The 26,987-nt window shown below is 34.6% G+C and overlaps 1 protein-coding gene across 3 annotated transcripts in view; it reads left to right on the top strand.

The window, feature by feature from the left end:
- Positions 1-26,987, top strand: part of KANSL1L (KAT8 regulatory NSL complex subunit 1 like) — a 107,859-nt gene that overhangs the window by 49,521 nt on the left and 31,351 nt on the right. For all 3 annotated transcript variants that reach the window (XM_053673143.1, XM_037165926.2, XM_053673159.1), the window contains one exon: positions 10,539-10,743. In XM_053673143.1, coding sequence (XP_053529118.1) covers positions 10,539-10,743 — 205 coding nt within the window. The remainder of the gene's footprint in view (positions 1-10,538; positions 10,744-26,987) is intronic.

The raw sequence follows: 26,987 nt of genomic DNA on the forward strand, positions 1-26,987 counted from the left end.
TAATACTTAATTGATATTGGTAAAACTAGTTATAAATGCATAGTAGTGAAAGATCTACAAATTTAACAAATTATTTTACCTTATTCACATTTGAGGTTATTACCATAGATTTTGAAAATGAATTGAAGATACAGTCATATAGTAGTATGAAAAAGCTTTATTTAAAGGTATCTATGTTGAATCATGTGTAATTTATCTATTTATGAGCCTTTTGACCCTGTGAGTAATGTCGAATTGAGGCCTAGTTTTGTTTGTTGTGTCTTGCTATTTTTCCAATATGTTGTTACTATTTTCTTTACATATAATTATATGTGAAGAAAACGTCTTTCAGACTCAAAGCTCTTCAAGAGTAATGGCTCAGTCTGTTTAATGGTATTCAAGCTTGACACAAAGCACTTTCTGAAGATGTCCCTATTAACTATATGAACACTATTCATTTTATGTATTTAAGTAAATGCGAAGGTAAGAAAATTCAGCATTTGGGTAAGATTTTTCAAACTTTTGGTAAAATGTACATAACATAAAGTTTACCATTTTAACCATTTTTAAGTTTAATGGCATTAAGTACATTCATGGTGTTGTACAATAATGACCATCATTCATCTAGAGAAATTTTTTCATCTTTCTGAAATGAAACACCCATAAAGTAGTAACTTCCCATTGTTCCTTATTTCCAGTCTTTGGCAACCCCCATTCTACTTTATCTCTGTATCAGTATGACTACTCTAGGTGCCTCGTGTAAGTGAAATCACATAGTGACTGGCTTTGTGACTTCACTTAGTATAATGTCATCAAAGTTAATGCATATTATGGCATGTATTAACATCCCCTTTCTTTTTAAGGTTGAATAGTCTATTTTGTGTTTAGACCATATTTTGTTTTAGCATCGATCCTTGGACAAACATTCAGATTGCTTTCACTTTCTGGCTATTAAGAATAAAAATACTTGTATGACTCCCCACTTTTAATTTTTTGGATATATACCCAGACATGGAATTGTTGGATTGTATAAGAATATTTTATTGTTTATTTTGAAAATGAGAAATTATTGAATGTTGTTAATGATATTTCTAAGCCACAAGCTCAGAAAAACCAAGCATTTAGAAAACTAAGCAAAGCACAGCAATCTCATTTTGTCTGAGGCCAGATTCTGACAAAATTAAGATTTTGACAGCCTCTCAGATAAAGAGAGAGAAATCAAAGCTAAGTTTAGAAAAATCAAATGAAATTTTAAGTTTGTGGGGTCAGAGGAAGCATGGTCTTGCCCATGGTAGAGAGATTAAATTAAATTCTTCCCATATTTAGCTGGAGCCACCCTCCTCAAAGGCTACACCCTTGCAGTAAATATAATCAAAAAGTAACCTATTTCTTTTTCCTCACCCTTTGGGTGCTACTAAGCAGAAGATAAAAGAAAAAAGCAAACTTGCCTTTGAGATAGTCTGACCATGGTACAGACTTTCACATGGAGTTTCAGTCCAAATCTGCTTCGTGGAGTCATCCAAAGAGTCCCTAATTGAAAAGCGGTCCTGGAATAGATAATACTCCAAGGTAGATGATAGAGGCAAACGCAGACGCCCTCTGGAGGGAGGCCTCTTCTTTCTTAGCCCCAGGAAATGATCAGGAATAATTTTTCAAGGTCGATGATTAGCACACAGTAAAATATAATCAAACATGTGAGGAAACAGAGTAATAAGACTAAGAATAAAGAGTAAATAACAGGGCCTGGCTGGGGTAGCTCAGTGGATTGAGCGCGGGCCTGCGAAGCAAAGGATCGCAGTTGGATTCCCAGTCAGGGCACATGCCTGGGTTGCAGGCCGGTTCCCAGCAGGGGACGCACGAGAGGCAACCATACATTGATGTTTCTCTCCCTCTCTCCTTCCCTTCCCTCTAAAGATAAATAAATAAATAAATCTTAAAAAAGAGTAAATAACAGCAAAAACAGATTATAAAGTTTTCAGATATTAGAATTGTCAAACAATGATTATCTAAAAAACAGTGCTTGTTCTGATTTTAGAAATTAAAGTAAGCTTGAAAATGCCTGAAGGAAGGAAACTATAAAAGTGACATAGCAAACATTTGAAAATGAGCCAAATAAGATTTTTTAAAATATTGAAATTAAAAGCTAAGTTTTACTGAGTTTGGCAGCAATGTGGACACAATTGAAGAGAGAATGTGTAATGTAGAAGGTAGATTAGAAGAAAAATTCCAGAATGAAGGAAAAGAGATAAAACAATGGAAAATATAAGAGTCATTTAAAATGTCGAGACCATGTTGAGAAGGTCTAATATGAGACTTAATTTGAGAACTGGAAGATGAGATAGAGAATGAAGCAGGAGCAATAGTTGAAATACTGTCTGAAAAATTACCTATTTAGTGAAATACACCAAATTCAGGAAGCTAAACCAGATTTCCTAAGGAGGACAAATAAAAATAAATCTACCATTAGAAATATAGAAAAAACGTGGGGGGAAGAGAGCAATGGAACACCTAAAAGCAACAGTGGAGGCCAGGGAAGAGGAAGACATTGTCTTAATTGAAGCCATGATTTGACTGACAGCTGACTTCTCAAGAATAGTAATTGGAGCTAGAATACAGTGGAATTGTATCTTTTTGTGTTGAAAGAAAATAACATCTATCTAGAAAATTACCCAGAAAAAAAACATCTTTTAAGTCTGAATGTGAAACAAATGTTTTCAGACAAATCAAAATGGAGAGAGTTTGACTAGTAGACTGTAATTAATGATAACCATAAAGGATATGTTCTAGGCAATAGAAAGCAATGACCCCAGATAGGTCATTAAGGTATAAAAAGGAATAATAAGTAAAATGGTAAATAATTATATGGGTATATGTGAACAAACAGTAGTAAAATGTGTTTAATGGGGTTACAAAAAGAAGTCCATGGTAACGATAGCATATAAGTCAGGAGGAAGGTAAATGGATCTCAGTTGTTCTCAGGACATTGAATTATTCAAGAGACTGCTAAAAGTATGGGTTTAACTTTCTATCATTCTATGTTAATTATGAAGAGAATGTCCATTTGGGGGAAGAAGCTTCTTAGGTGCTGACAGTGTTTCATCTCTTGACCTGAATTGTGTTTATGGGACAGTGGAGAAGTAAGTGAGGTATTACATTATCATATTTACAAGTTAAATGTAAGATAAATATTTTATGTATTTACTTGTAGGTATTTTATATCTTACAATGTAAAGTTAAGAAAAATTGGGTACAAATTATATACTTCCAAAAGGTTAAGTAGAAAGTACAATGGTTGTCATGGTTCTGAAAATGTATTTAAATGACATTATTCACCCTAAATTTGTGAGCAAAATTTGACTTGTCCCACATTGTTAAAATTATAACCATAGAATATCAAAATTTTAAGATAAGTAGGAATATGACATTTAATTTGTTGAAAGAAACAAAAAATTAAATCTCAATATGTTTCCTTAAAATTTTGGTGATAGAAACTTATCTGTTCATTTTATAACCCTTGCCATTTTCTTTTTCTGTTAAATTTGTCTTAATATAGGATGTCTGTTCTATATTCCAATGAAAGCAATCAAACATGCTTGTGGAAAACAAATGAAGAATGACTAAATAAAAGTATCAGTAGCTATAGTGTATTTTTTTAAGTTTTCTTTTTATTCATTTATCTATTATAGTTGTCCCAGTATTTCCCCCTTTGCCCTCCTCTGCCCAGCCCATCCCCACTCCCACAGTCAATCCGCACACTGTTGTCCATGTTCATGGCTCATGCATACATGGTCTTTGACTAATCCCTTCTCCTTCTTTTAACTACTCCCCTCACCCCCTTTCCTCCAGTAACTGTCAGTCTGTTCCCTGTTTCCATGTCTCTGGTTCTGTTCTGCTGATTAATTTTGGTCATTAGATTCCTCTAATAAGTGAGATCATATGGTATTTATCTTTCACGAACTGGTTTCTTTCACTTAGCATAATGCTCTCCAGTTCCATCCATGCTGTCACAAAGAGTAGGAGTTCCTTTTTTCTTTTTGCTGGATATTATTATGTTGTACAGATGTACTACTGTTTTAATCCATTCATTTACTGATGGGCACTTAGGCTGTTTCCAGCACTTGGCTATTGTAAATAGCACTGCTATGAACATTAGGTTGTATAGGTTCTTTTGCATTAGTGTATTTTTAATGCTGCAGTGACCTGAAAAGTACTCATATATTCAGTTGTAAGTTTTTTTGAGGCACATACTCAGCTGAAATGTGTAAATTAGTACAAATGTCAAACTAAGAATAGCAGTACAAGAATAGGAAGTTGCAGAATATTTGTAGATATAGGCAAAAAGTATATTTAAGAGTAATAGGAGGTTTAGTAATTTACTATGATAAATAATATATAATTTGCTTTATATGTTTTTAAAGTCATTGTGGTGTCCAAATATTTATAGTCTGTCTCTTCCAAAGATTTCATAAAGTCTTAACCAATATTTAATAGTCATTCAGTCTCTGCTTTAATCCAGTTTCTATCTACAGTCATATTATCTTAAAAGATACACATTGGGTCCATTAAAATATAGTATACAACTCAACAGATCATTGACTAGAAATTAATGTATGTCTTGCATAACCAGATGTGGTTATCATACAGTAGACATGCAGTGTATGTTTGTATAAGAAGTAATTGAAATAGTCTATATAAAACTGTTAGAACAATGCCTAACACATAGAAACAGCCTAAAAATATTAGCCATTGGTATTTTTATGTAATGACATAATGTGTATTAAAGTTGTAGATGTGGTTTGTTATGTCTCTCATATATTGAGCAGCATACTAGTCATGGATTTAAAACTGTTGTTACTTTTTAAAATAAATGCTGCAAAGTGGGCTGGATTAAGATAAAGATTTGAGGCCATGTAAAGACTTACAGGCCTGCTATTACTGAAGACATTCATCATACAGGTATGAGCCACATCTCCTGGAAGATGTACAGTTGCCATCTTTGGTCTGCTCAGTTTGTATGGAATACTGTAATTAAATCCAGTACTCTAAAATTCAGTGTGAATGCACTGACATTACTGGGTTTTATTCTCATATTACCTAAAACATACCTCTCAAAGGACCATCTTGGGGTATTTAATCTCTTCCTCTACCCCCCAAAATTTTTAATTTTTGTTTATTGTAATCAATTACTGTTTTTAATATATAATTTAGTAGCTCTAGGGTAACTTGTGGTTATGGGAGTATACACTTTTTACATGTCGTTGTGGACATTTAGTGACCTAGAGTAAGTCATTAATCTCTTTACATCTCACTTTATCTTTAAATTTCCTGGGACACAAATATTCCTAATGCTAATATTCTTCAGGTAAATGTTTATTTTTGAGGAATTCCATTTTTTCAAACAAATGAAAAATAAAAACATAAAGGTTCAATACAGTCTACAATGTATACCTCTTGTAACATTACTGTTATGGTTTGCTTTCTATGTAATAATTTTATGTGAGCTTAAATCAATAGATTCAGTGAATAGAGAGAAATTGCCCAACATGTGTTAGTAACCTTAAGAACAATCTAGAAGGTATTATGGAAAGACATACCTAAGACAGTAGGAGGAATGCTAATTCATTTCAAGTGCAAAAAAGACTTTGAAATAAACCTTTTGGAAAGTATTGTTTGAGTAAAATTTATTATACATTGTTTCTTGGACGATACTGATTTAATTCCTTTTCTTTTTGATAACTCAGATTTATCACTATGACCACATCCTTAGGAGCTATTATGATTAATAGTTGTGTATCTGTAAAATAATTCACTTAATAGTTAACAAATACCTACTGAATGACTTCAGTGTGCAGGTATTGGATTGGGCACTGTGGAGATGTGTGTGTGTGTGTGTGTGTGTGTGTCCATACATACATACTGCATATACAATATTGGACAACAACAAAAAATGGCATGTAGTCTCTGTCCTCGTAGCCTTGTGATCTAGGGCAACTTTATAAATCATCATTAAAATGAGGACATTCTGCTTCCTGGCTTGTTGTGAGGATCAAGTGACATAACAGTTGTGGTATTTTATTTATTTGTTTACTTGTTTATCACCTGTCTTCCTGGATGAAAATGTAAACTTCATAAGAGTAGGACATTTTTTTGTCCATTGTATTAATTGCTATTTTCCTACCATCTAATCAGTAAGAGTCACATCATGAACATGAATAAATATTTGTTGAGTGAATGAAATATCTTTCAGGATTTCTTATAGGTAATTAGCATTCCATATTTGTTTCTTCCTCATGGATTGATATTTTAGTTGTTGTTCTCATGGTTGTTTCCTGCAGTTCTGCTTCTTCTCATCTAGTTTAATTCTGGATAAGAAAATTAGATGGCCAAAGTGGTAGGTGTATTAGTATAGTTAAGAGACATTCTCTAGTAAGAGAGAAGCCCTCTCTGAATAGCAACCAGAATGAGCTTTCATGCATGGGCTTACTGAGATATTTTTTAGGATATTTAAAAGGCTTTCACAATTCCAGCTGTATTCTGTATAGTTGAGATTGCTAAATAAGTAATCTCATAAGTGAAGTTCATTTAATAAAGCCCATATAGTCTAGCCTTATATCACATTCTATTGTAGTTTTTGTGTATAAGTAGGTTAGAAGAAATTTATGTGTTGAATTTTTAAAGTTTGGCCACCTATTCTGTATATTATTTGTTTAGTGAACCACTTAGAATTTACTGTTTAATATAATTTCTAAAAGTATTTAAGGTTAGTTTGTTAATATCCTAATGGTACTTTCTCACAATGCTAAAGTAAATTCACTTTGTTAATTGTTTTACAGGGCACCTGTTTGTCCACTTGCTATTTACTGATTCCCAACCCCCATTTATTTAGAGGCAGTATCTCTCAGAAGTCAGAATCTTTTTTTTAAAGCTTTGTTAATCTTGGCAGCAGTCACCAGGATGAGTCGCCAGGAATGCTTCATCTGAACAAATTAAGTCTTCAAACAAATGAAGCTTTATACTTTATCATCATAGAGATAGTTATTGGTTTTTAGATCTTGTACTCTAAAATGAAGATAAAATGTTGTAAATGAATTCTTGTTTACCCCATGGGGCATTACTCTGAGAAAGCGAATTTCTACTTGAAATAATGTCTTGATTTTTATTGTTGTTGATGTTTGTTTTGCTTTATGAGTCCCAGAATATGATATGAAATTAAATCTGAGCAAATCACTGCCATGCTATTTGTTTCCACTAATGGCAATTATCTCATGAAATGCAGTCATTGTTTCTAATTAGGGATGCTAATTGAAAAACTGGCAAATTAATCACATATCAGGTAATTCTCTTACCCACATAAGATTTTAAAGTCACTTCTCAGATATAAGAAAATATTGTTAACAGTATATTCCAGGCTGATGTGTTCAACATAATTTTAGGTGACTATAAATGACATACCATATCAGCTAGATATACACGACATCAGTAAGGAAATAAAACTCCCCCTGCTGTATTTTTAAAGTAATGGCCATAGAAATTATTTTCTTTTGTAAAAATTTGCTTTCCCTTTTTACTTCTATTAATATAACACTAAAACCTAATGTTATAGGGGTTATTTAAATAAATTGTTTAAATGTAACAATGAAAAATTATGTGTAACATGCTTATATTAGAATGTTAAGGAGGAAAATCAGGATAACAAACCCTTTGTACAGTATGATTTTATATTTCGAAGAGACTTGAAGTCTATTAACAAAAATTTTATTGAAAGCTATGTTTGTATTTATAAGGTGATGGGATTTTGAAAAATATTTTAATTTGCATGTTTTTAAAATTTTTAGTTTACAGATTTTCTTTTAAAATGAAAAAACAGTAATTGGTAAAACAGAGTCCAAATTTCCAACTATGCAAATCTCATATGTCGGAAAGCAGAGTGGTGGGTCGTGGGTATCTGTGTAGAGGAGTGTGTGGGGAACTGGGGTCAGGTCTGTCCGAATCTCTTTGAGAATGCACATTCTAATTCTCTTCTCCATGATTGATTTCTGCTTTTTCTTAAGTATGTTTAAATATGAGGCCGGGTAAATGTGGGGAGAATGTTAAACCACTGGTCTAAAATAGTATTTTTGAATTCTGTGTTTAATATTTATTCTCTTCTATTCATTGAAATTAAAAATAACTTTGTGAAACCTTTCCTATGCTTTTATGGTTCTAGCATTCTAAATTTATAGCCAGGTCCAAAAGTTTCTTTTTTACTAAAGGTATTTGAGCAGAACATCATGATATTTACTCTAGTCCTTCTAAGAACACAGTTTGGTTTAAGGAAAGGTTATTTAATATTTAAATAATTTACTACAAAACATTTTAGCTTTGTTTAAAAAAAGTTTAAAATTAGACTCCTTCCACATCTATCCACCATTACTACCACCATCTGTTCACCATTACTGTCACCACCAAGATGACACCAAGAAGTGAATATATATCCCCATATGCCAATATCTTTAGGTTGTTTTATTTATTAATGATGATATAAGCACATACTATTTGCAGAAATTGATTTTGGTAGTGATTTATAGTAAAATGTCAAGTAAAAGATTAATTAACTCACTTCTGGGCCTTAGGTCCTATAGTAACCAGAGTATAGAAATAGATCGTTTAAAAAGTTCACTTGAAATTTTCTATTTATACTCTGTAAAAGTAGATTCAATGCCTGTTGTTGTCATCCAGATTTTCCAGGATCATAATAGAAAACCAGTGCTTTCAGAAAGTCATTAAATGATTTAGAGAAATTAAACAGTGTTAATAAAACATGAAGTCAGGGCTTTGTGATTATATTTTTAGATAAAACTCCCAGATTTTTTTTTAGATTTGCTTAATGCCTTTTCTTTTACAAATGAAAACATCATGTAGCTCTCATCTGCTTATTTTTATAAATTTATCATTTGATTATAAGATAAAATAAGATACATTATATCTTACTATCAACAACTAACTTATGTAAACCAAAGAGTTAAAGATTTACAATGGAACTCAAGGCAGTGTAAATATATATATCTTTCTAAAATAACAGGACCTTCTGATAGGAGGTAAACAAAACAGATAGTATCTGTACTACTTAAAGGGAGACTGATATTAATCAAATACTTACACAAATAACTGTAAAATTGTCACCATAGAAAATGCTATGAAGGAAGGGTGAACATGCTATCAGAGCTCAAAAAGTGATTTGACCTAGTATTTGGAGACTGGCAAAGGTTTAAAGGCTTCCTTGAGGGATTTACTTTTGAACTGAGACTCAAATGATTATTGGAAATTAAGTAGGTGAAGGAGGATGTGAGACAATTCTAGGAAGCAGGAATGACTATTATATGATAGAGAGTGTGAGTCACTGGAAGTGAAATGAGGCTGTATGGCTGGAACAGTGGGAACAAGAGGAAATGTGATGCTAGATGGGACAGGGGAATGATGGCAGAGGCCAGACCCATTAGGGCCTTTTACATTGAGGATTGTTGTCTCAAGAGCAGTGGGAAGGTTTTGAGAGATTCTGAGCAGTGTGGGCATGAAAGGAAAAGGCATGGCAGGATCAGACTTATCTTCCAAAAGGATTGCTATAGAAGGTACTAGAGGGGAAAAGTATGCATAAGGGGAGACCAATGGTAGTGCTATAGAAAAGCCGTATCTCACATTTACCATTAAATATTGATTCTATTTGAACCAAATAGCACATTTAGAACTTACATGCTGATTAGAATATATATTACATATAGCAAATTGACTTGTTCATTTTAGAATACTAAATGAAGTAGCTTTTGTCTATATAAGTTAATGTTGAAATTGGTACACTGTAGTGACTGAAATCCTTAATTATTTTATATATAATGTACTGGATTAAATGAAGTTAAATTTACATGGCAATAAGCATTGACTTTCTCCAGATGTTCTGATGTTTTAAAATATTTAAATATAGTGTTTAAAAATAATATGAATAATAATTATAAATTTAATATGCTTTTTCATATGCAGTTTGTGACCTTTTTATTATTCTATAGTTGTGATTTCTGTATCATAAGTTTTAAAAATTTCCAAAATACAGTAAGATTGTCTCTTTTTTCCAAAATTCACTAAAACAGTATATGCAGCGCTTAAGAGCAACTAACAATGCAGTGATGAGCCTGGCTCTGTTTTAAACCTATAATCCTATGTAATTTCACCCACATGCAAAAAAAAAATAATAATTTAAATAGTTACAACACTGTATAGTATACGTGAATTACTGAGTTACAGTGAACACTTACATTGTACTGGTGAACTCATGTGAGCATCTTTAAGCTACGGGACATTTGTTTTGCAGGAGAAAATAGAGGTAAAAATTATTTCTATAAATTGAATATGTAATTCCTCATTAATATCAATTCTTTCACCAATTTATACCACAAAGTTGGCTAAAATAAATACTCTTGTGTCATAATAGATTAAGGCAATTTACATTTAGTTTTCTTTGTCTTTTTTGTTTGTTTGTTTGTTTTGTTTTATTCCCTCCACTCCCCAATTACTTCATGGCATTTCAGTACTTCAGAGAATTTAGATGAGCTCTCTTCCTCAAGTAGCTGGTTACTTAACCAGAAGCACAGTAAGAAAAGGAAAAAAGACAGGACAAGATTGAAATCTCCATCCTTGACTCTCATGAGTACAGCAGCTCGAACAAGGCCACTTCAGAGTTTCCACAAACGAAAACTCTACAGATTGAGCCCCACTTTTTATTGGACTCCGCAGGTAAGGTTGCCTTTGGGAAACATGCACAGAGATTTTATTATGAATGTATTTTATGTAAATAAGATATGGGTTGTACACTGTTATGTAGAATAATTACATCTAAAAAGCTTTAAATATATCATTTATAACTGATATAGGTATCGATAGTGTATTAGTGGGATTTAGTAATTTATTAAACATTAGCAGTATATTCTGAAATTTCTCACATCTCCATTTTTTTAATCCACTACTATACTTAAAATAATTTGAGGGAAAATTCCATATCAAGGTGATTTTTAAAATTTTACTGGTAAGGAAAACACAAATGTTCTGCACATTTGTCTTTGATTAGTAAAGACAAAAGTAAAAATCTTCACAGCTACCAGTTATTTTAGAGGAAATGGCATTATTTTTCCATTTCAGGTTTGGCATTTGCTAATCCTGGTGAGCATTCAGAATTTTTTTTCTAGCTTGAATTTTACACCTCCATACTTAACACTTTTTACAAATAAAATACATTTCATAAAGAGCACTCATTTTGAAAAGCATATTTATTGCTTGTTAGCAAAATGTTAGCCAGATATCTTTAGTGCATACCTAAACAAACTGTGATGAAGGGCAAAGTAAGTTTTCTCTAGTTCTATTTCTATAATAACTACATTAAGTATTTCAAATATATTGCATCAATATCAAGATGCTTTATTTCATTAGTAACCAGTTGTAAGTATGGTTTTATAGGATCCAATTAGACATAGGAATGTGGATTCAGACAAACTGGTTTTTATTAATAGATTGATTTTTTTCCACTTAGTAGTTCAGATATTACTAGTATAATATATTTCACTGACTTGAAAATATTTTTTAAATTAAGTTTCATTTCAGAATTTACCAAAAGAGAAATATTTTTATTTAATAATTTTATATGTGAAACCATATTTAATGGTTTTTGTTTAAAGTTGCTATAAGGAATAGAGAAATAATATTTTTGAAATTGATTTTGTAATTTTATAGTCATAAATATTGTCATTCTAAAATATCTTACATGTGAATATGTCATAATTTGCAGACTGCGAGGAATCTTCTTGAATAATTTAGGGGATTTGCTAGGTGTTACTAACATACTATATACATGCCTTGATAATTTAAAGATTGGCCAGGAAAGATGTGAAAAAATCTAGAAGTTTCAGCAAAAAAGGGAAGGAACAATTGTAAAATTATCATTATTAGTAAACCATATAATTTATTGTATTCCAGTCACAGTACTAAGTATTTTCAGTAAATTGTTTTATTTAATCCTCAAACATAAAAATATAAATCAATTATTATTAATCCTACCTTTAGATGCAGAAATAGAAATTTAGGTAGACTAAGTAGCTTTCCCAAGGTCACACAGCTATTAAGCAAGTCTGATTGCAAAGCTTATGTTCTTAGATTCTTAGAAACCATTACATTGATAACACCAAAAATAAACCAGATCTCTGTGTGCTTGAAATCAGTAAAGATAGTATATTTTGGGGTTTGGGAGGGAACTTTGGTCAAAAGTATTAAGAAATGTATAATAAAAGATTGGCTTTGAAAGATAAACAGAATTTTGAAAAAGTATGGGAGAGATAAAGCATTTTAAATGAATACTTGGAACAGATGAAAAAACTTATGGATAATAGCAAATGCCCCAACCCCCAAATTATCCTTATTTCTCTCAGGAAGCCTTCCTTGGCATACATATTGATGTATATATATTGATGTATTATAATAATATATCACTTTACAATAACCATTTATTTCTCTTACTACATTTAATTTTTATATATTTTTTAATATTTTATTTTTTACTATATTCTACATTTTAATTTTTAAGTATAATTTTGATTATATTATTATAGTGGTCCCAATTTTTCCCCTGTTGGCCCTCCTCCTCCTGGCACTACCTTCCCTCCAGCAATCCCCCTCTTAGTTCATGTCCATGGGTCAGGCATGTAAGTTCTTTAGCTTCTCCATTTCCTATGCTATCCTTAACATCCCCCTATCTATTTTCTACCAACCAATTTGTACTTCTTATCCATGCATTATTTTCCCCTCTTTTCCCCTTTCCCCCTCCCAGCTGATAACCCTCTGAATGATCTCCACATGTATAGATTCTGTTCCTGTTCTGCTTCTTTATTTTATCTTTTAGATTCAGTGGTTGATGGTTGTGAATTTGTTGCCATTTTAATGTTCATAGTTTTGATCTTCTTTTTTGTATAGAGTTCCCTTTAATATTTCATATAATAATGACTTGGTGATAATGAACTGCTTTAGTTTTACCTTGTCTGGGAAACTTTTATCTGCCCTTCACTTCTTAATGATAGCTTTGCTGGAGTTATCTCAGATATAAGTCCTTGCTTTCTTGTTAATGTTGAGTACGTCTTGCCAGTCCCTTCTTGCCTGCAAACTTTCTTTTGAGAAATCAGCTGACAGTTGTATGGCAACTCCTTTGTAGGTAAAACACTGTTTTTCTCTTGCTGGTTTTAAGATTCTCTCTTTATCTTTAACTTTTGGCATTTTAATTATGATGTGTCCTTTTTGGGTCCAACTTATTTGGGACTTGGTGTTTCTTGGACTTGTTTGTTTACTTCCATTGCCAAATTAGGAAACTTTCATTTTTTCAGTAAGTTTCCAATGTCTTGCTCTTCCTCTTCTCCTTCTGGCACCCCTATGATTTGGATGTCGGTGTGTTTGGAGATGTCCCAGAGTGTTCTTATACTACCTTCATTTTTTTTAAAATTCTTGTTTTTTCTTTTTGTTCTGGTTGAATGTTTATTTCTTTCCTATGTTATAAGTTGTTGATTTGAATCCTGGCTTCCTTCCCTTCACTGTTGGTCCTGTAGATTTTTCTTTATTTAATTTAGTATACTTTCATTTCTTCTTTCTGTTGTTGCCATACTCAATGAGTTCTTTGAGCATCCTGATCACACCATTGTTTTGAACTCTGCATCTGATAGGTTGCTTATCTCTGTTTCATTTAATTCTTTTTCAGGGGCTTTGTTCTGTTCTTTAATTTGGGCCGTATTTCTTTGTCTTCTCAATTTGGCAGCCTCCCTGTGTTTGTTTCCATGTACTCAGTAGACTGCTGTGACTCCTTTTATAGGGCGACTGTAAATTGTGTGGGGCAGAGCCTTAGATAATCACCAGGGTGGGGCAATTTGCTTCGTACGCTATGTGAGGGGGGTGGGTTGGAGAGGAGACAGTGCTGCTGCCTGGCTTCTGGAGGTTTGCGTGGCATTCATCTCATTTCCAGTTACTTGACCCACTCCCTGTATGCGCCTGTCACCCTTTCAGCTGTTGCTGGATTCAGCACTCTGGTGTTGAATACCAGAGTAGGTGGGTTTGTATAAGTTTTAAGACTGTGCAGGCTCTTTAAGCACAGTTTCCTGAAAATCTGGCAGTTTTATCTGCCACCCCTACCCCCACTGGTTTTTACATCCAGAGGTAATGGGATTTATCTACTTGGTGCTAGAACCCTGGACTGTGCAGTCTGGCCTGAGGCTGGGATCACTCCCTCCCAAGGGATCGCTCCCAATATTTATCCACCACAGTGAATGTAGCCTGCCCGCGCCCATTCTGCCACTGCCACCTCTCCGTGCCACACCGTCGTGGCTCCTCGCCTCTCCACCCCATCCTCACAGCTCTCACCTTCCTACCTGTTTTGATGAATGCGGCTTCTTTAAATTCTTGGTTGTTGGATCCCATACAGTTTGATTTTTCTGACAGTTCTGGGTGTTATTTATTTTAAGATTTAGTTGTAATTCTTTTTGTGGTTGTATTCAGAGTTGAAGTGTGTCTACCTCTGCCTTCATCTTGACTAGAAATCCACATTTATTTTTTTGGAGAACAGGGAATTACATTTCTAAATCTACAGGGCCTTGAACAGTAACTGTCCAATAGTATGTCCTCAACAAATAATTGTTTAATAATGAGAAACAATTAATGTAGTAGAACATAGCAAGATTTTTAAAATGTAATGGAGAGTGAGAACTTGTGTGTGTGTGTGTCTGTGTATATGTGTTGCCTAAATTTGCCTTGTGAAAGGCAAATTTGCCCTGTGAAATTTGCTTTGTATCTGGAATAGTAATGTGTAATAGAACTTCTCTGTAATGCTGGAAATGCTGTATAAACATTTGTGCTGACTCATAGGGCACATGTGTGCCCTATTAACTATACAGAGTTATTTGCAGCTGTACTAGCCATATGAAATGTGGCTAGTACAGAATTTTAAATTTATTTTTATTAGTTTTTATTTAAATAGCCACATGTGCATAATGGCTACCAAATTGGATATGACAGGTCAAGACTCAAACTACTGTAGTAGCAGTGAATACACCTGGCACTGACACCATTCCCTACTGGAAGGAAGAGGGATCTCTGGAGAAATGATTTCCAGGGCCAGGAAAAAGGAGATACTAGATGAGCCTGGCACATCTTAATGTTACCAGAAAAGAGGAAAGCTCAAAAATTAATGCTGGGTGCATAACAAAAGTATAGGAGCTGGTTTGCAGAAGCTTTCACTGATCAAATCTGGGACTATTGGAGCATCCAGATAACTAAGGACAGTAATGAACCACTGAAAAAGTAGGAAACCATTAGTCTATACTATTGAGAGTGAGAAACTGATCAAAAGGGGACTGGGTGAACTTTAACATACAATAGAATGCTGATTAATAAATGTGGAGTAAGTAGTGAAATTAGAAAATCATTGCAATAATCATATTAAAGACTGATTGGGCAAGCACCATAAGTAGGTAAAAAATCTGGCATCAGGACTGAGAAATTTGATGAGGATCCAGGTATTTGTATGGTCTTAACCATACAAATGGTAGAGATCCAGGTAATAACCTCACCTGAATGATCAAAACTAAGGACACAGTATTGCTATGTAGTATTCTGACCAGGGATATAACCTGCACTAAGTCATGAGAAAACATCAGACAAAGCCAAAATCAGACAAATGCTATTAAAAAATGACAACTGGCCTGTATTTAAAAAAAAAAAAAGATCAATGTCATGAAAGCCAAGAAAGGCTGAGGAACTGTAACAGATTCAAAGAGAGACTTAAAAGATGGGGGGTAACCAAATGAATATATGATCGAAATCAGAATTCTTTTGTAGGGAAAAATTATTGGCATAATTGACAAAGGTGGACCATAATGGTAGATTATATAAAGTATTGCAGCAATGTTGAATTTCCTCAATGTGATAACTTTTGCATTTATGTAAGAAAATACCATTACTCTAGCAAACACATATTGAAATTTTAAGGGGTAAAGTGGCTTAGCCATTCATTTTATATAATAATGGTACTAACAATGTAACATTCTTAGAAGAATCGAAATAATTTTGGAAGTATTGGAAAATAATTTAAAAATCATTTTCTATAGTATTTAACCCTTACTAGAGTACTGGTTGAGAAAAGCTTTTAGAAGGGCAATAGTGAGAGGTGGGAGTCTTTGCTATACAGTATTGGGTTGGCAAAAAATTTCATTTAGTTTTTTTTGTAAGATGGCTCTAGTAGTGTTTAGTTGTCTTTAGTTTCATTTGAAACAATTTTTTCTATTGTATTGTGACAGCTGTCATATCAATGTGTACTTAAAAAAACTTTCAAAATTGGTGAATTTTTGTGCAGCCATTTTAATATTGAAGATGGAAGAAAATATGCAGTACTAATTAGGCTTTAATTAGGTAAAAATAATTACTAATTAGGTAAAAATGCAGCTGAAACACAATAAAGACATGTGTAGTGTATGGAAAAGGTGCTGTGACTGATCAAACGTGTCAAAGTGGTTTGTGAAGTTTCTTGGTACTATTGACATGTTGGTCAAATAATTCTGTGCTTTGGAGCTGTGTGAAGCTTTGGAAGATGTTTAGTAGCAGCCCTGGCCTCTACCCACTAGAAGCCAGTAGCAGGAGAGAGCAGATATACTCAGAATATCCAAATCAATAAAGTTATTGGTGAATATGAAGAATGTGTCTTTTATTTTACATAAAAAACTAAATGGACTTTTGGCCAACCCGATAGATTATCAGTCTCATTGCAAACAACTATGTGTAAGTTACCAAAAAAATTCATCTTACTATTAAAGAATTGGTAGGACTTTTTATGGATCCGTTAGAGAATTGCGGTTGCAGAGCAAACTGTCATTCCAAAATTTGGAGAGTAGCAAGACAGAGAGTCACAGCCACGGTCTGCTTACCTGGAACAGAAGCCACAGTAATTGTGAAGTAACTGGTAGGAACACTTACATGGTAATTTTGATCAATTGCTAGATGCTGAGTGTGTACTAGCTTGAGAGTGTGGGACCACCCTCTAAGGAAGTTTCCACGCTTTCATGGACTTCACTTCTTGGCAACCCACTGAGTTCTAACAGTGAAGAGACAAGAATGATTCATAGTGGCTCTAGCATGGAAGGGGTAATATAACATTTATGAAATAAGCCCAGAGTAGGGTCTAAAACAAGGCTTACTCCTCGGGGCAAAAAATGTTACCAGAGACTTATTCCTGGGACAAGAGCATTTCTCCCACTCCTGTGCCACGTAGCCTTTCTGTTTCACCTAAGTTGGAATGGGGGTGGAAAGTAAGAAACGCGTGGTAAAGTCACAGATGAGGAACACAGACCCACTCAAAGACTGAGATTTGATCATAAGGTTATACAAAATGGTGCCGTTATACGAGATACGCGTCCTCTCCCCTACACTTTGCCACCAACCAATAAGACTGTGGTGTAACAGTGGGTTACACAGTTATAAGGCAGAGAGTCTTTCTGAGGAGGAGTACTTATGGAACTCAGAAGTCAATAGGGGTGACAAAAATAAGGACATTAGGGGGGAAGTTGAGGCTTCTGGCACAACTATAGCAGACATTAAAATAGTCCAGCTGGTAGCCAGATTAACATACCATCTCAGGGCCTATGTATCCCAGTCCTGTCACCTGATACATCATGTCCAACTTTGAACAAAAAATACAAGGCACGCTGGGAAAAACCCACTCTGAAGAAACAAATCATCAGAACCAGGTTCAAATATGACCAGTTCTCTTAAATAACAATGATTACAAGTCTTTAATGGATGAAGTACAGTACGTACAAGAACAAATGGTAATGTAAGTAGAGAGGTGGAAACTCTGAAGAAAAATCAAAAGTAAATGTTAGAAATAAAAAACACTGTAACCTAAATAAAGCATGCCTTTCATGAGCTCATCAGTACACTGGACATGGCTGAGGAAAGGTTTGGCAAGCTTCGATAGGTTAATAGAAACTTTACAAACTGAAATGCAAAGAGAAAAAGGAATAGAAAAAAAAACAGAACAGCACAGCCAAGAATGCTGGGGCAATTTCAGATGGGGGGTATATCAAATGTGTAATTGAAACACCAGGAGGAATAAAAGAATGGAGCAAAACAAGTAATAGTATTCGAAGTAATAGTACCTGAGAATTGTCCGAAGTTAATGACAGGCGCCAAACCACGTATGCAGGAAACTCAAGCAGAAAAACATCAAGCAGGATAAATAAGAAAATACAAACACCTAGGCATAACATATTCCAAATGCAGAAGAAAGAAGACAGAGAAAGTCATGAAAAAAAAAAAAAGCAGAGAGAAAAACATCTTACCTGTAGAAGAACAAGGGTAAGAATTACAGCTGATTTCTAATTACAAACCATGAGAGTGCTCACTTTGGCAGCACGTATACAAAAATTCTCATGATGCAGAGATTAGAAGATTAGCATGCCCCGCACAATTATGACACACAAATTTGTAAAGCACCACATATTGTATTTTTCTGTGTGCAATGTGCACCCATGTTTTGGTGCACATTATACACTGGATTATTGTACCTGTTGTTATACCCTGGATATGTGATCATTTTGCCTATGTATAATGCACATTCTTATTTTTTCCTAAAAACTTTGGGCAAAAATATGCACATTATACATGGTAAAATATGATAGTTTTATATATGGTTCCAGCTGGATGCTGGAAATATTGGGGAAAACTCTGTAAAGTATATCATTGTCTAACCACTATGCTGTACATCTGAAACTAATACAAAATAATAATGAATGTAAATTGTAAATAAGAAATAAAATTTAGCTATTGCTGGTGTGACTCAGTAGATTGAGTGCCAGCCTGGGAACCAAAGGGTCACTGGTTCAATTCCCAGTCAGGGCACATGCCTGGGTTGTGGGCCAGGTCCCCAGTTGGGGGTGCACTTGAGGCAGCCAGACATTGATGTTTTTCTCCCTCTTTTTCTCCCTCTCTTCCCCCTTGCTAAAAAATAAGTAACATCTTTTTATAAAAAGGAAAGAAAATTTAAAAAGTAAGAAAAAAGAAACCATGCAAGCAAAAAGATAGTGGAGTGAAATATTGTTATGGGTTGAATTGTGTCCCCAAGAACTCCTGTGTTGATGTCCTGACCCCTCATAACTCAGAATGTGAGCTTATTTGAGAATAGAATTGCTGCGGGGTAATTAGTTAAGATGAGGTGATTAGGGTGGGCCACAGCTGCATGCACACAGGGTGCATGCCACGTGAAGGTGAAGCCTGGAGTCAGAGTTCTACGAATCACGGAGCACCAAGCCAGGGGAGTGGCATGGAACGGAGTCTTACTCACAGTTCTCCTAAATAAACAAACAAACAAACAAACAAACAAATAAATAGCACAGTCCTGCTGGCACCTTCATCTGACTTCTAGCCCCTGGAACTCTGAAACAGTGAACTGGTGGTGTTCAAACCGTTTAGTTGTGGTACTTTGTTACTGCAGACCTAGCAAACTAATATAGTGACCTTATTTGGAAATACAGCCTTCATAGATGTAATTAATGGTCTTGAAATAAGATCGCTTTCGATTTAGGATGGGCCCTAAATCCTGTGACTGGTACCCTTATAAGAGAAAGGAGAGAGACAAGCACAGGGACGGATAAAAAGGCTATGTGAGCGTGTAGATAGAGATTGGAGTTACACCACTACTAGCCAAGGAGCACCAGGAACCACTGGAAGCTGAAATAGACAAGAAACTGTCCTCCCCTAGATATTTCTTGTTTTAAAAACATTTATTTAATTATTGTTCAAGTATAGTCTTCTGTTTTTTTTTTTCCTCTAGATATTTCAAAGGGAGTGTAACAGTGTGGTTATTGCTGAGGGAAGGTGGGGGCATAAAGGGACTAAGTGGTAATAGAAAAAAATTAAGATATTTTTAAAAGTGAGTGCAGTTCTGCCAACACCTCATATTTGGACTTCCAGTCTCTAGAACTGTGAGGAAGTAAATTTCTATGGTTTTAAGCCACCCAGTTTGTGACCATCTGTTATGGCAGCCCAAGGAAACAAATACAGAGTTTAGTACCAGAAAGGAGGGTGCTGCTTTGACAAGTAGCTAAAAATGTGGAAGTAGCTTTAGAGTTGGGTAGTGGGGAGGGGCTGGGGTAATTTGAGGTGTATGATCAAAGCCTAGACTCTGATGAGAGCTCACAAGGATGTGAAGAAGATGGGAGGTAGAGGTGTTGCCCTCCTAAAGAATACACAGGTTATCACAAACAGTTGTTAAAAGTGCTTCTCTTAAGATTTCTGAAGGAAATGTTATTATAGCCTGGAAGAAAGACAGTCCTTGTTATAAAGCAGTAGAAAACTTGGCTGCTTAATATTCGACTGTTAAGTGGAAAATCAAATGTGTAAACATTGAACTCTTGGACAGTTAGCTGAGGAAATTATCAAACAATGTGTGGAATGTGCACTCTTGATTTCTCCTTGTTATTTATAGTGAATTATGAGGGGAACTTGATAGACTGAGAAAGGCGTTGTTGCATAAAAGGAACCAGAGCTTAATAATTTGGAAAATTCTTATCCTGTTGCAAGAAACTTATAGCATGCTCTGGAGAGAACTCAAGAGGGTGACTGGGCAAACTTTTTCTGGAGAGATTAGGCATATGTGACTCGAGGAATCAACCTTCTTAGCAGAAGCCAGGATTAGAGATAGGTTATTCAGAAAAGCTCTGGGGAGAACACACTTGTCTAATGACATGGGTCATCTTCACATACATGTATGGGAGACCCACAAGGTTTTAAAAAATATTATAACAACAGAAACGCCACCAGCTTGCACTGAAAGGGACAGAGACTGGACAAAATGAACCCAAGTTGTGGGAACCCCCAGATTTTACAGGCAGGAAGAGCTATCATCTACCAACATGTACCATCCTTCAAGAAAAGGGATGCCCACACAGATGAAAATCCATGTGTAACTTTAGTTGGCCCTTTGCATATGTATTAGCTTTCTCACTGTCTGTACCTACCTGTGTGTAGAAGGTGAAGGCCCAGAGGCCTTTTCATTTGAACTATGTCTGTCTTACACTAGGGGACTAAATGGTAATGGAAAAAATATACGTAACAGAGATTAAATTTTAAAAGTTCAAGTCTTTAAAACTTTGTGGACTTCTTTATGGATCATATTAAAATGAACTCCATAGGGAAAAAGTAATATCTACAAATCTCTTCCCAATTTTGGACTTCACAAAATTCTGAGGCAGCTGTGGGATACCCGTAAGATACTTAGAAGCAATTTTGGACTAAAAGAGAAAGTCACTGAGGCCCAACTTGAAGATCCTTAGAAGCCCTGTTGACTAGACGCACGATCTATGAACACCCGTACAACTTTTCTAAGGTCTTGACGAAGATCTTACAGTCTTACCCTTGATATGGAGCCCCTAGTTTTACTGACAGTTCCCTGGATTTGATCTCTGAATTGATGTCATTTCTGACTGTGTGACCCTTTTGCTGTCTGAAGTGATCGGAAACAAGAAACTCTTATTTTTGAACCCAGCAAGGCTTGGCTCTTATTTCCTCTGAATTCTGCTTGAAAACATTATTGCTCTGTGTTAAGCTCATCCAACTGCATCCAAACTTTATCATGGGCAATAAATGAAACCAATTGGCACTTTGAACATTCTGCCTAGAAATCTACTTTGGCAGATCGAATAGTTTATTATGTACCCTTTTTATCCCCCACATTTCTGTAGGCAACTGTTTTGTACTTATTCTGCCAGAGCTATAGGATGAAAGAAATAGAGGCATAAGGATTGGAATAACTATTTAGAATCATTATTTGGAGAGGTTATCATTCCTTTGCTGGTCCAAATTAATGAAAAGTACAAATTACTGTGCATTTTCACTTCAGTTTGCCCTTTTTAGAACACTAATCTCCAGTGAAGATGTCAAATAATAACTCATATTTGTTAAGCAATTATCTGCCAGGCACTGTTTTAACTTACAAACATTTTATATATACATATTTCTTATTTAATATTCATTACCTATTTAATATAGGAAAGGAAGCACAAAGAATGAAAAGACACATAATTAGCCTTTTTAAAATAAAATACAGGTTTGTAGTTTTAAGTGCTAATGCTGAGTCTTAACACTATGTCTTTTATGAGCTTGATTAAAACATCTGGTCTGAATCTTTGTGAACTGCTTCAGACTGTTTCTTCCCATGAAATCTCACTTCATACCGACAGTTGTTAAAACTCCATGTGGTTTCTAAAGCTATTTCAACTTTATCGGCTTTTTTATTCTTCCACCTGAATCACATCTTTTGCTGTCTAAGCCTACTCATTACTAGGACACTTTAGTTTATTCTTAGAAAAATCTATGTTTTTTTAAGCTTGGTGTAATATTGCTTGATCTACGTAGTATAAAAATAACTATATATAAGAAAATGCATTGGCAGACAAATTTAAGATATGAATACATTCTTCGGAATAATACTCTAGTATAAAAGTCTTACTATGTAAATTGGGCTGATTGCTTTCTTTAAAGTACAAATTTATTTGCAATTAAGAATTAAAGAAAATTTTCATTGACCATAATATGCTTCTTCAATCCCTTCCTGAATTAAATATATAGCATTTGTAACATATCTTTGAAAAGATATGCTTTATTATAGATAAATGTGGAAGATAACAATCCTGAAGAGCTTAAAGTTTATTTCATATGGGGAGGCAACACATTTTATTCATGAATTCTGGAAAACACATTGTTTGGGTTGAAATCTTAGTTCTACTTCTTAGTAGCGTATAGTATTGTGAAAATCACTGCCTTGTTTTTCTCACCCATAAAAAAAATAGGACGACCTTCAAGTGCCCACAGTCAGCTGGAGCTGGAAGAAGTTAACCTCACTTGTTTTTCCAGCAGGTAATGCTGGCTGTTGGCTGAGGAGACTTAGTTCTCTTCCTTGTGGCCTCTCATCCTGCAAAAGCTAGCTACAGTGGCCTTGTTACATCACACTTCAGGACAGTGCTTCAAGAGGGCAAGGAGAAAACTGCAAGTGTGTTGAGTCCTAGGCCTTGGGTCTCAATGACATCATTTCTACTGCATTCTGTTGGTCAAAGCATGTCACGTGGCCAACCCAGATTTAAGGGGATGGAGAAACAGATTCCACCAATAGAAGGTACCTACAGCATAGGGACATACATACATACAGGGATGGGAGGAGTTTGAAACCATTCAGCAGTCTTTCACTTGGGCTCTGTGTTGAGGCTTAGGTAACCCCAAATTAAGACATCAGCTGAATCAAGCAATAAAGAAAAGAAAAAATACCTCTACCTCATAGTTTTGTGGATATTAAATAAGGTATCACCTAGGTGCCCGTCAGTAAATGAATGGATCAAAAAATTGTGGTACATATACACAATGGAATTCTATGCAGCAGAGAAAGAAGGAGCTACTACCCTTTGCAACAACATGGATGGAACTGGAAAGCATTATGCTGAGTGAAATAGGCCAGGCATTGAAAGACAAATACCATATGATCTCACCTTTAACAGGAAGCTAAACAACAAAACAAACAAGCAAACAGAATAAAAACAAAGACACTGAAATAGAGAACAAGTGGGCAGGGACCAGAGGGGAGAGGGAAGGGAATTTAAGGGGAGAAATGGGGAGGGATTTTGAGGAACAAGTATGAAAGACACAGGGATGGGGGGGGAAATGGGAGGGAGGTGGGGAGATGGGGCGGGGGAGCTGGGATGGGAGAAATAGACAAAAAACTGTACTTGAAAAATAACTAAATAAAATTAAAAAAATAAAGATCAGTTAATTATTAAAAAAAAATAAGGTATCACAGTTGAAATGTACCCAGCCCCAATGCCTGGCATATAAGTCCTCATCAAATGTGGATGACAGAGATGATGGTGATTATGATTCAATAATTATGAAAATCATTGGGAGTCCCAATGATTCTGAGGAATCAAATCAGGGATGGTTGTGGTTTGGGGAAGTGATATGATTGATGTATTTGAAAGATTAACTTGTTTCCTTTTAACAGGATAACTTGGTCCAGGAAGAGACTAGGAGAAAAGAGATCTATTAGGAGGATATTACAGTAGTCCAGATGTAAGGTTATAAAGAGTGAATTAAATGGACAGGTATAAAAAAACATTTCAAAGAAGAAATGATTAGACTCAACTGATTTAATATGATTAAAGAAAAATTTTAAAGAGGGGAGGAAGAAGAGGCATAGCAAATCATAATATTGCTTAGTTCACTTTGTAAAATGCCCAATCAAGTCTTGGTGATAATTAATATCCACATTAGGAAATATGTTACAGTAGAACATGACCGAAATCTGCCTCTCAGAGTCATCTGATTCATAATTCTGTAAACTCCATTGTGAAATGGATGAGCAAAACATATTTCAGAACCCAAATAAGCAAACCTTAAATCATTGTTTTAAACTTATGTGGTCCTTCATTATTTTTTCTTACAGCCCCATTTCATTCTCCTTAATATGGTGTATTAATTCTTTCCAGTCACAAATGAATAGAAAATGTTCCCTGTCTTTTTTGCCCATTGCAGCTGATTGGTAGTGGCTGTTGGCTGTCTGAAGCTCTGCCCGAGAAAGACTTTGATGTCTGGGCTTGGGGGAGGGCCCAGTTACTGGAGGGCCCGATCAGTTACTGATGTTTGCCACGAGTGAGGAGAGACTAGCAGCAGACGTGCTGTATTTTTTTGCCATTCCTGTGCCGATGTGTCACATCAGCATTAACATGTTCAAAGGACTAATTTATTTTATGTTACTTGGGATGTAATCTATAAATATATAAATGAATGCAGTGCTTTATGGTTTATAGATCACTTGCATATGCAATTTGGGAGTTGCTTAAGAAATAGTAATAATAGATTTTTAGTTTCTTAAAAATCTTGAGGGAATACTTTGTAAAGTATATGATTGTCTAATCACTGTGCTATACGTTTGAATCTAGTACAAAATAATATTGAATGGTAACTGTATCTAAAAGCTTTTAAGAAACCTTAGGGATACCAAACCAGTGCTAGTTTATATATGGCTTATTAATGTTTCTGTGAAAACGCATTTGTTAACATGTTAAATCTTGTAGCAGTTTTGTTTACTTGCATAACATTTTGGCAAAAGAGTCTCAAAGTATAAGTTAGCTATTTTTTAATCATTTAAAAAATTTCTAAGGAATGAAATGTTTTATTCATTATTTCATTAAAAGTGCATTTTCTTGGCCTATAACATACATTCTTATTATTCCTAGGCTGCTTTATTGCTCTCCTTTTTTTGCCTTTCTTCCAGAAGGGCTGTGTCTAAGAATAAGGACATGTAAACAATCCTCCTGTTGGTTTCTTTGAAGTGAAAAATCCATTGTCCTTTTCATGACCATAGTTGGATCCTGACAAAGGTTAAATAAATAACATCTAGAGCTTCAGTAAAATAGAATATCTTCAGAAGAAAAATATATACAAGTCTTTTAATGGTATTCTACTGTTTTAAGGAAAGACCTTGACTTGTAAGCGTTCTGCTATAATTCAGCTGCCATGATGCTGCTGTGCTCTATCAGTTATATCAAGGCTACTCCTGATGTTCCTTGGAGCTGGTCATTTTACAGCTCGGTCAGTATGGTTTGTGCTGGGTTCTGTTCTTTCCAGCTACTTGCCTATGCAATATTGACTTCCTTTCTTAGAATTAGAGCCCTAAATTATACACAGAGTGGTAGTGTGTCCTGCTGACAACACAGATCTTTCTAAAAATAACAATGGAGGAAAATAGGCAACATTATGTCCTTAAATTTGAAAATTTATATAAAATGGACAAAACTCTTAAACATGAGCAGCATATCAAAGTTAATAAAAAAGAAATAGAAAACCTGAATAGTTTATAACCATTTAAAAATTGAATCTATAATTAAAGTCCTTCCTAAAAATATTTGAGATTTCAGATGGTTTCACTGAATTGAATCAAATGCTACTGAATTGTCACTAGGGAAATATAACTCAAACCTGTGCAGACTTAAAGAAAATATTTGTATTTTCTTGATGTTTAGTGATGTTGACCATCTTTTTATATGTCTGTTGGCCATCTTATGTCCTATTTGGAGAAATACCATTTTTTATTTGGATGTTTTTGTTTGTGTGTGTTATTTGAGTTTCTTTTATATTTTGGTTATTAACCCTTATTGGATCTATCATTTGTAAATGTCTTCTCCCATTCAGTAGGTTGTGTTTTTGTTTTGTTGGTGTTCACTTTGAATATCAAAGATGATATTCAAACTAGAACTTTTAGTTTGATGTAGTCCCATTTGTTTATTTTTTTCTTTTGTTGTCCAAGCCTGAGGAGACATATCCAGAAAGAGTTTTATGGTTTCAGGTCTTACATTTATGTTTTTAATCCATTTTGAGTTTGTTTTTGTATATGGTGTAAGAAACTAACTCGATTTCATTGTTTTGAATGTATCTATCCAGTTTTGAAGAGACTCTCTTTACTCCATTGTATATCCTTGCCTCCATTGTTGTAGATTGACCATATAAACAAGGGTTTATTTTTGGGTGCTCTATTCTATTTCATTGATCTGTAGATCTGTTTTTATGCCAGTACCAGCTGTTTTGATTATTGTAGATTTGTAGTATAGTTTGAAGTTGAGGAGCATGATACCTCCCGCTTAGTTCTTTCCCAAGATTCTTTGCCTATTTGGGGTCTTTTGTGGTTCCACATATGTATTTAGGATTGGTAGTGTTAGTTTTGGGAAGAATGCTATTGCTGTTATAATGGTGATTGCACTGAATCTGTATTTTGCTTTAGGCAATAAGGACACTTTAACAATATTAATCATTTCAATAAGGGCTTGGTGGTGATGAACTCCTTTAATTTGACCTTATGGGAAGCACTTTATCTGCCCTTCTATTCTAAATGATAGCTTTGCTGGGTAGAGTAATCTTGGATGCAG

Source organism: Artibeus jamaicensis, unplaced genomic scaffold (genome assembly GCF_021234435.1).
Source record: "Artibeus jamaicensis isolate MK-2021 breed Jamaican fruit bat unplaced genomic scaffold, CSHL_Jam_final contig_1015, whole genome shotgun sequence".
Lineage (NCBI taxonomy): Eukaryota > Metazoa > Chordata > Mammalia > Chiroptera > Phyllostomidae > Artibeus > Artibeus jamaicensis.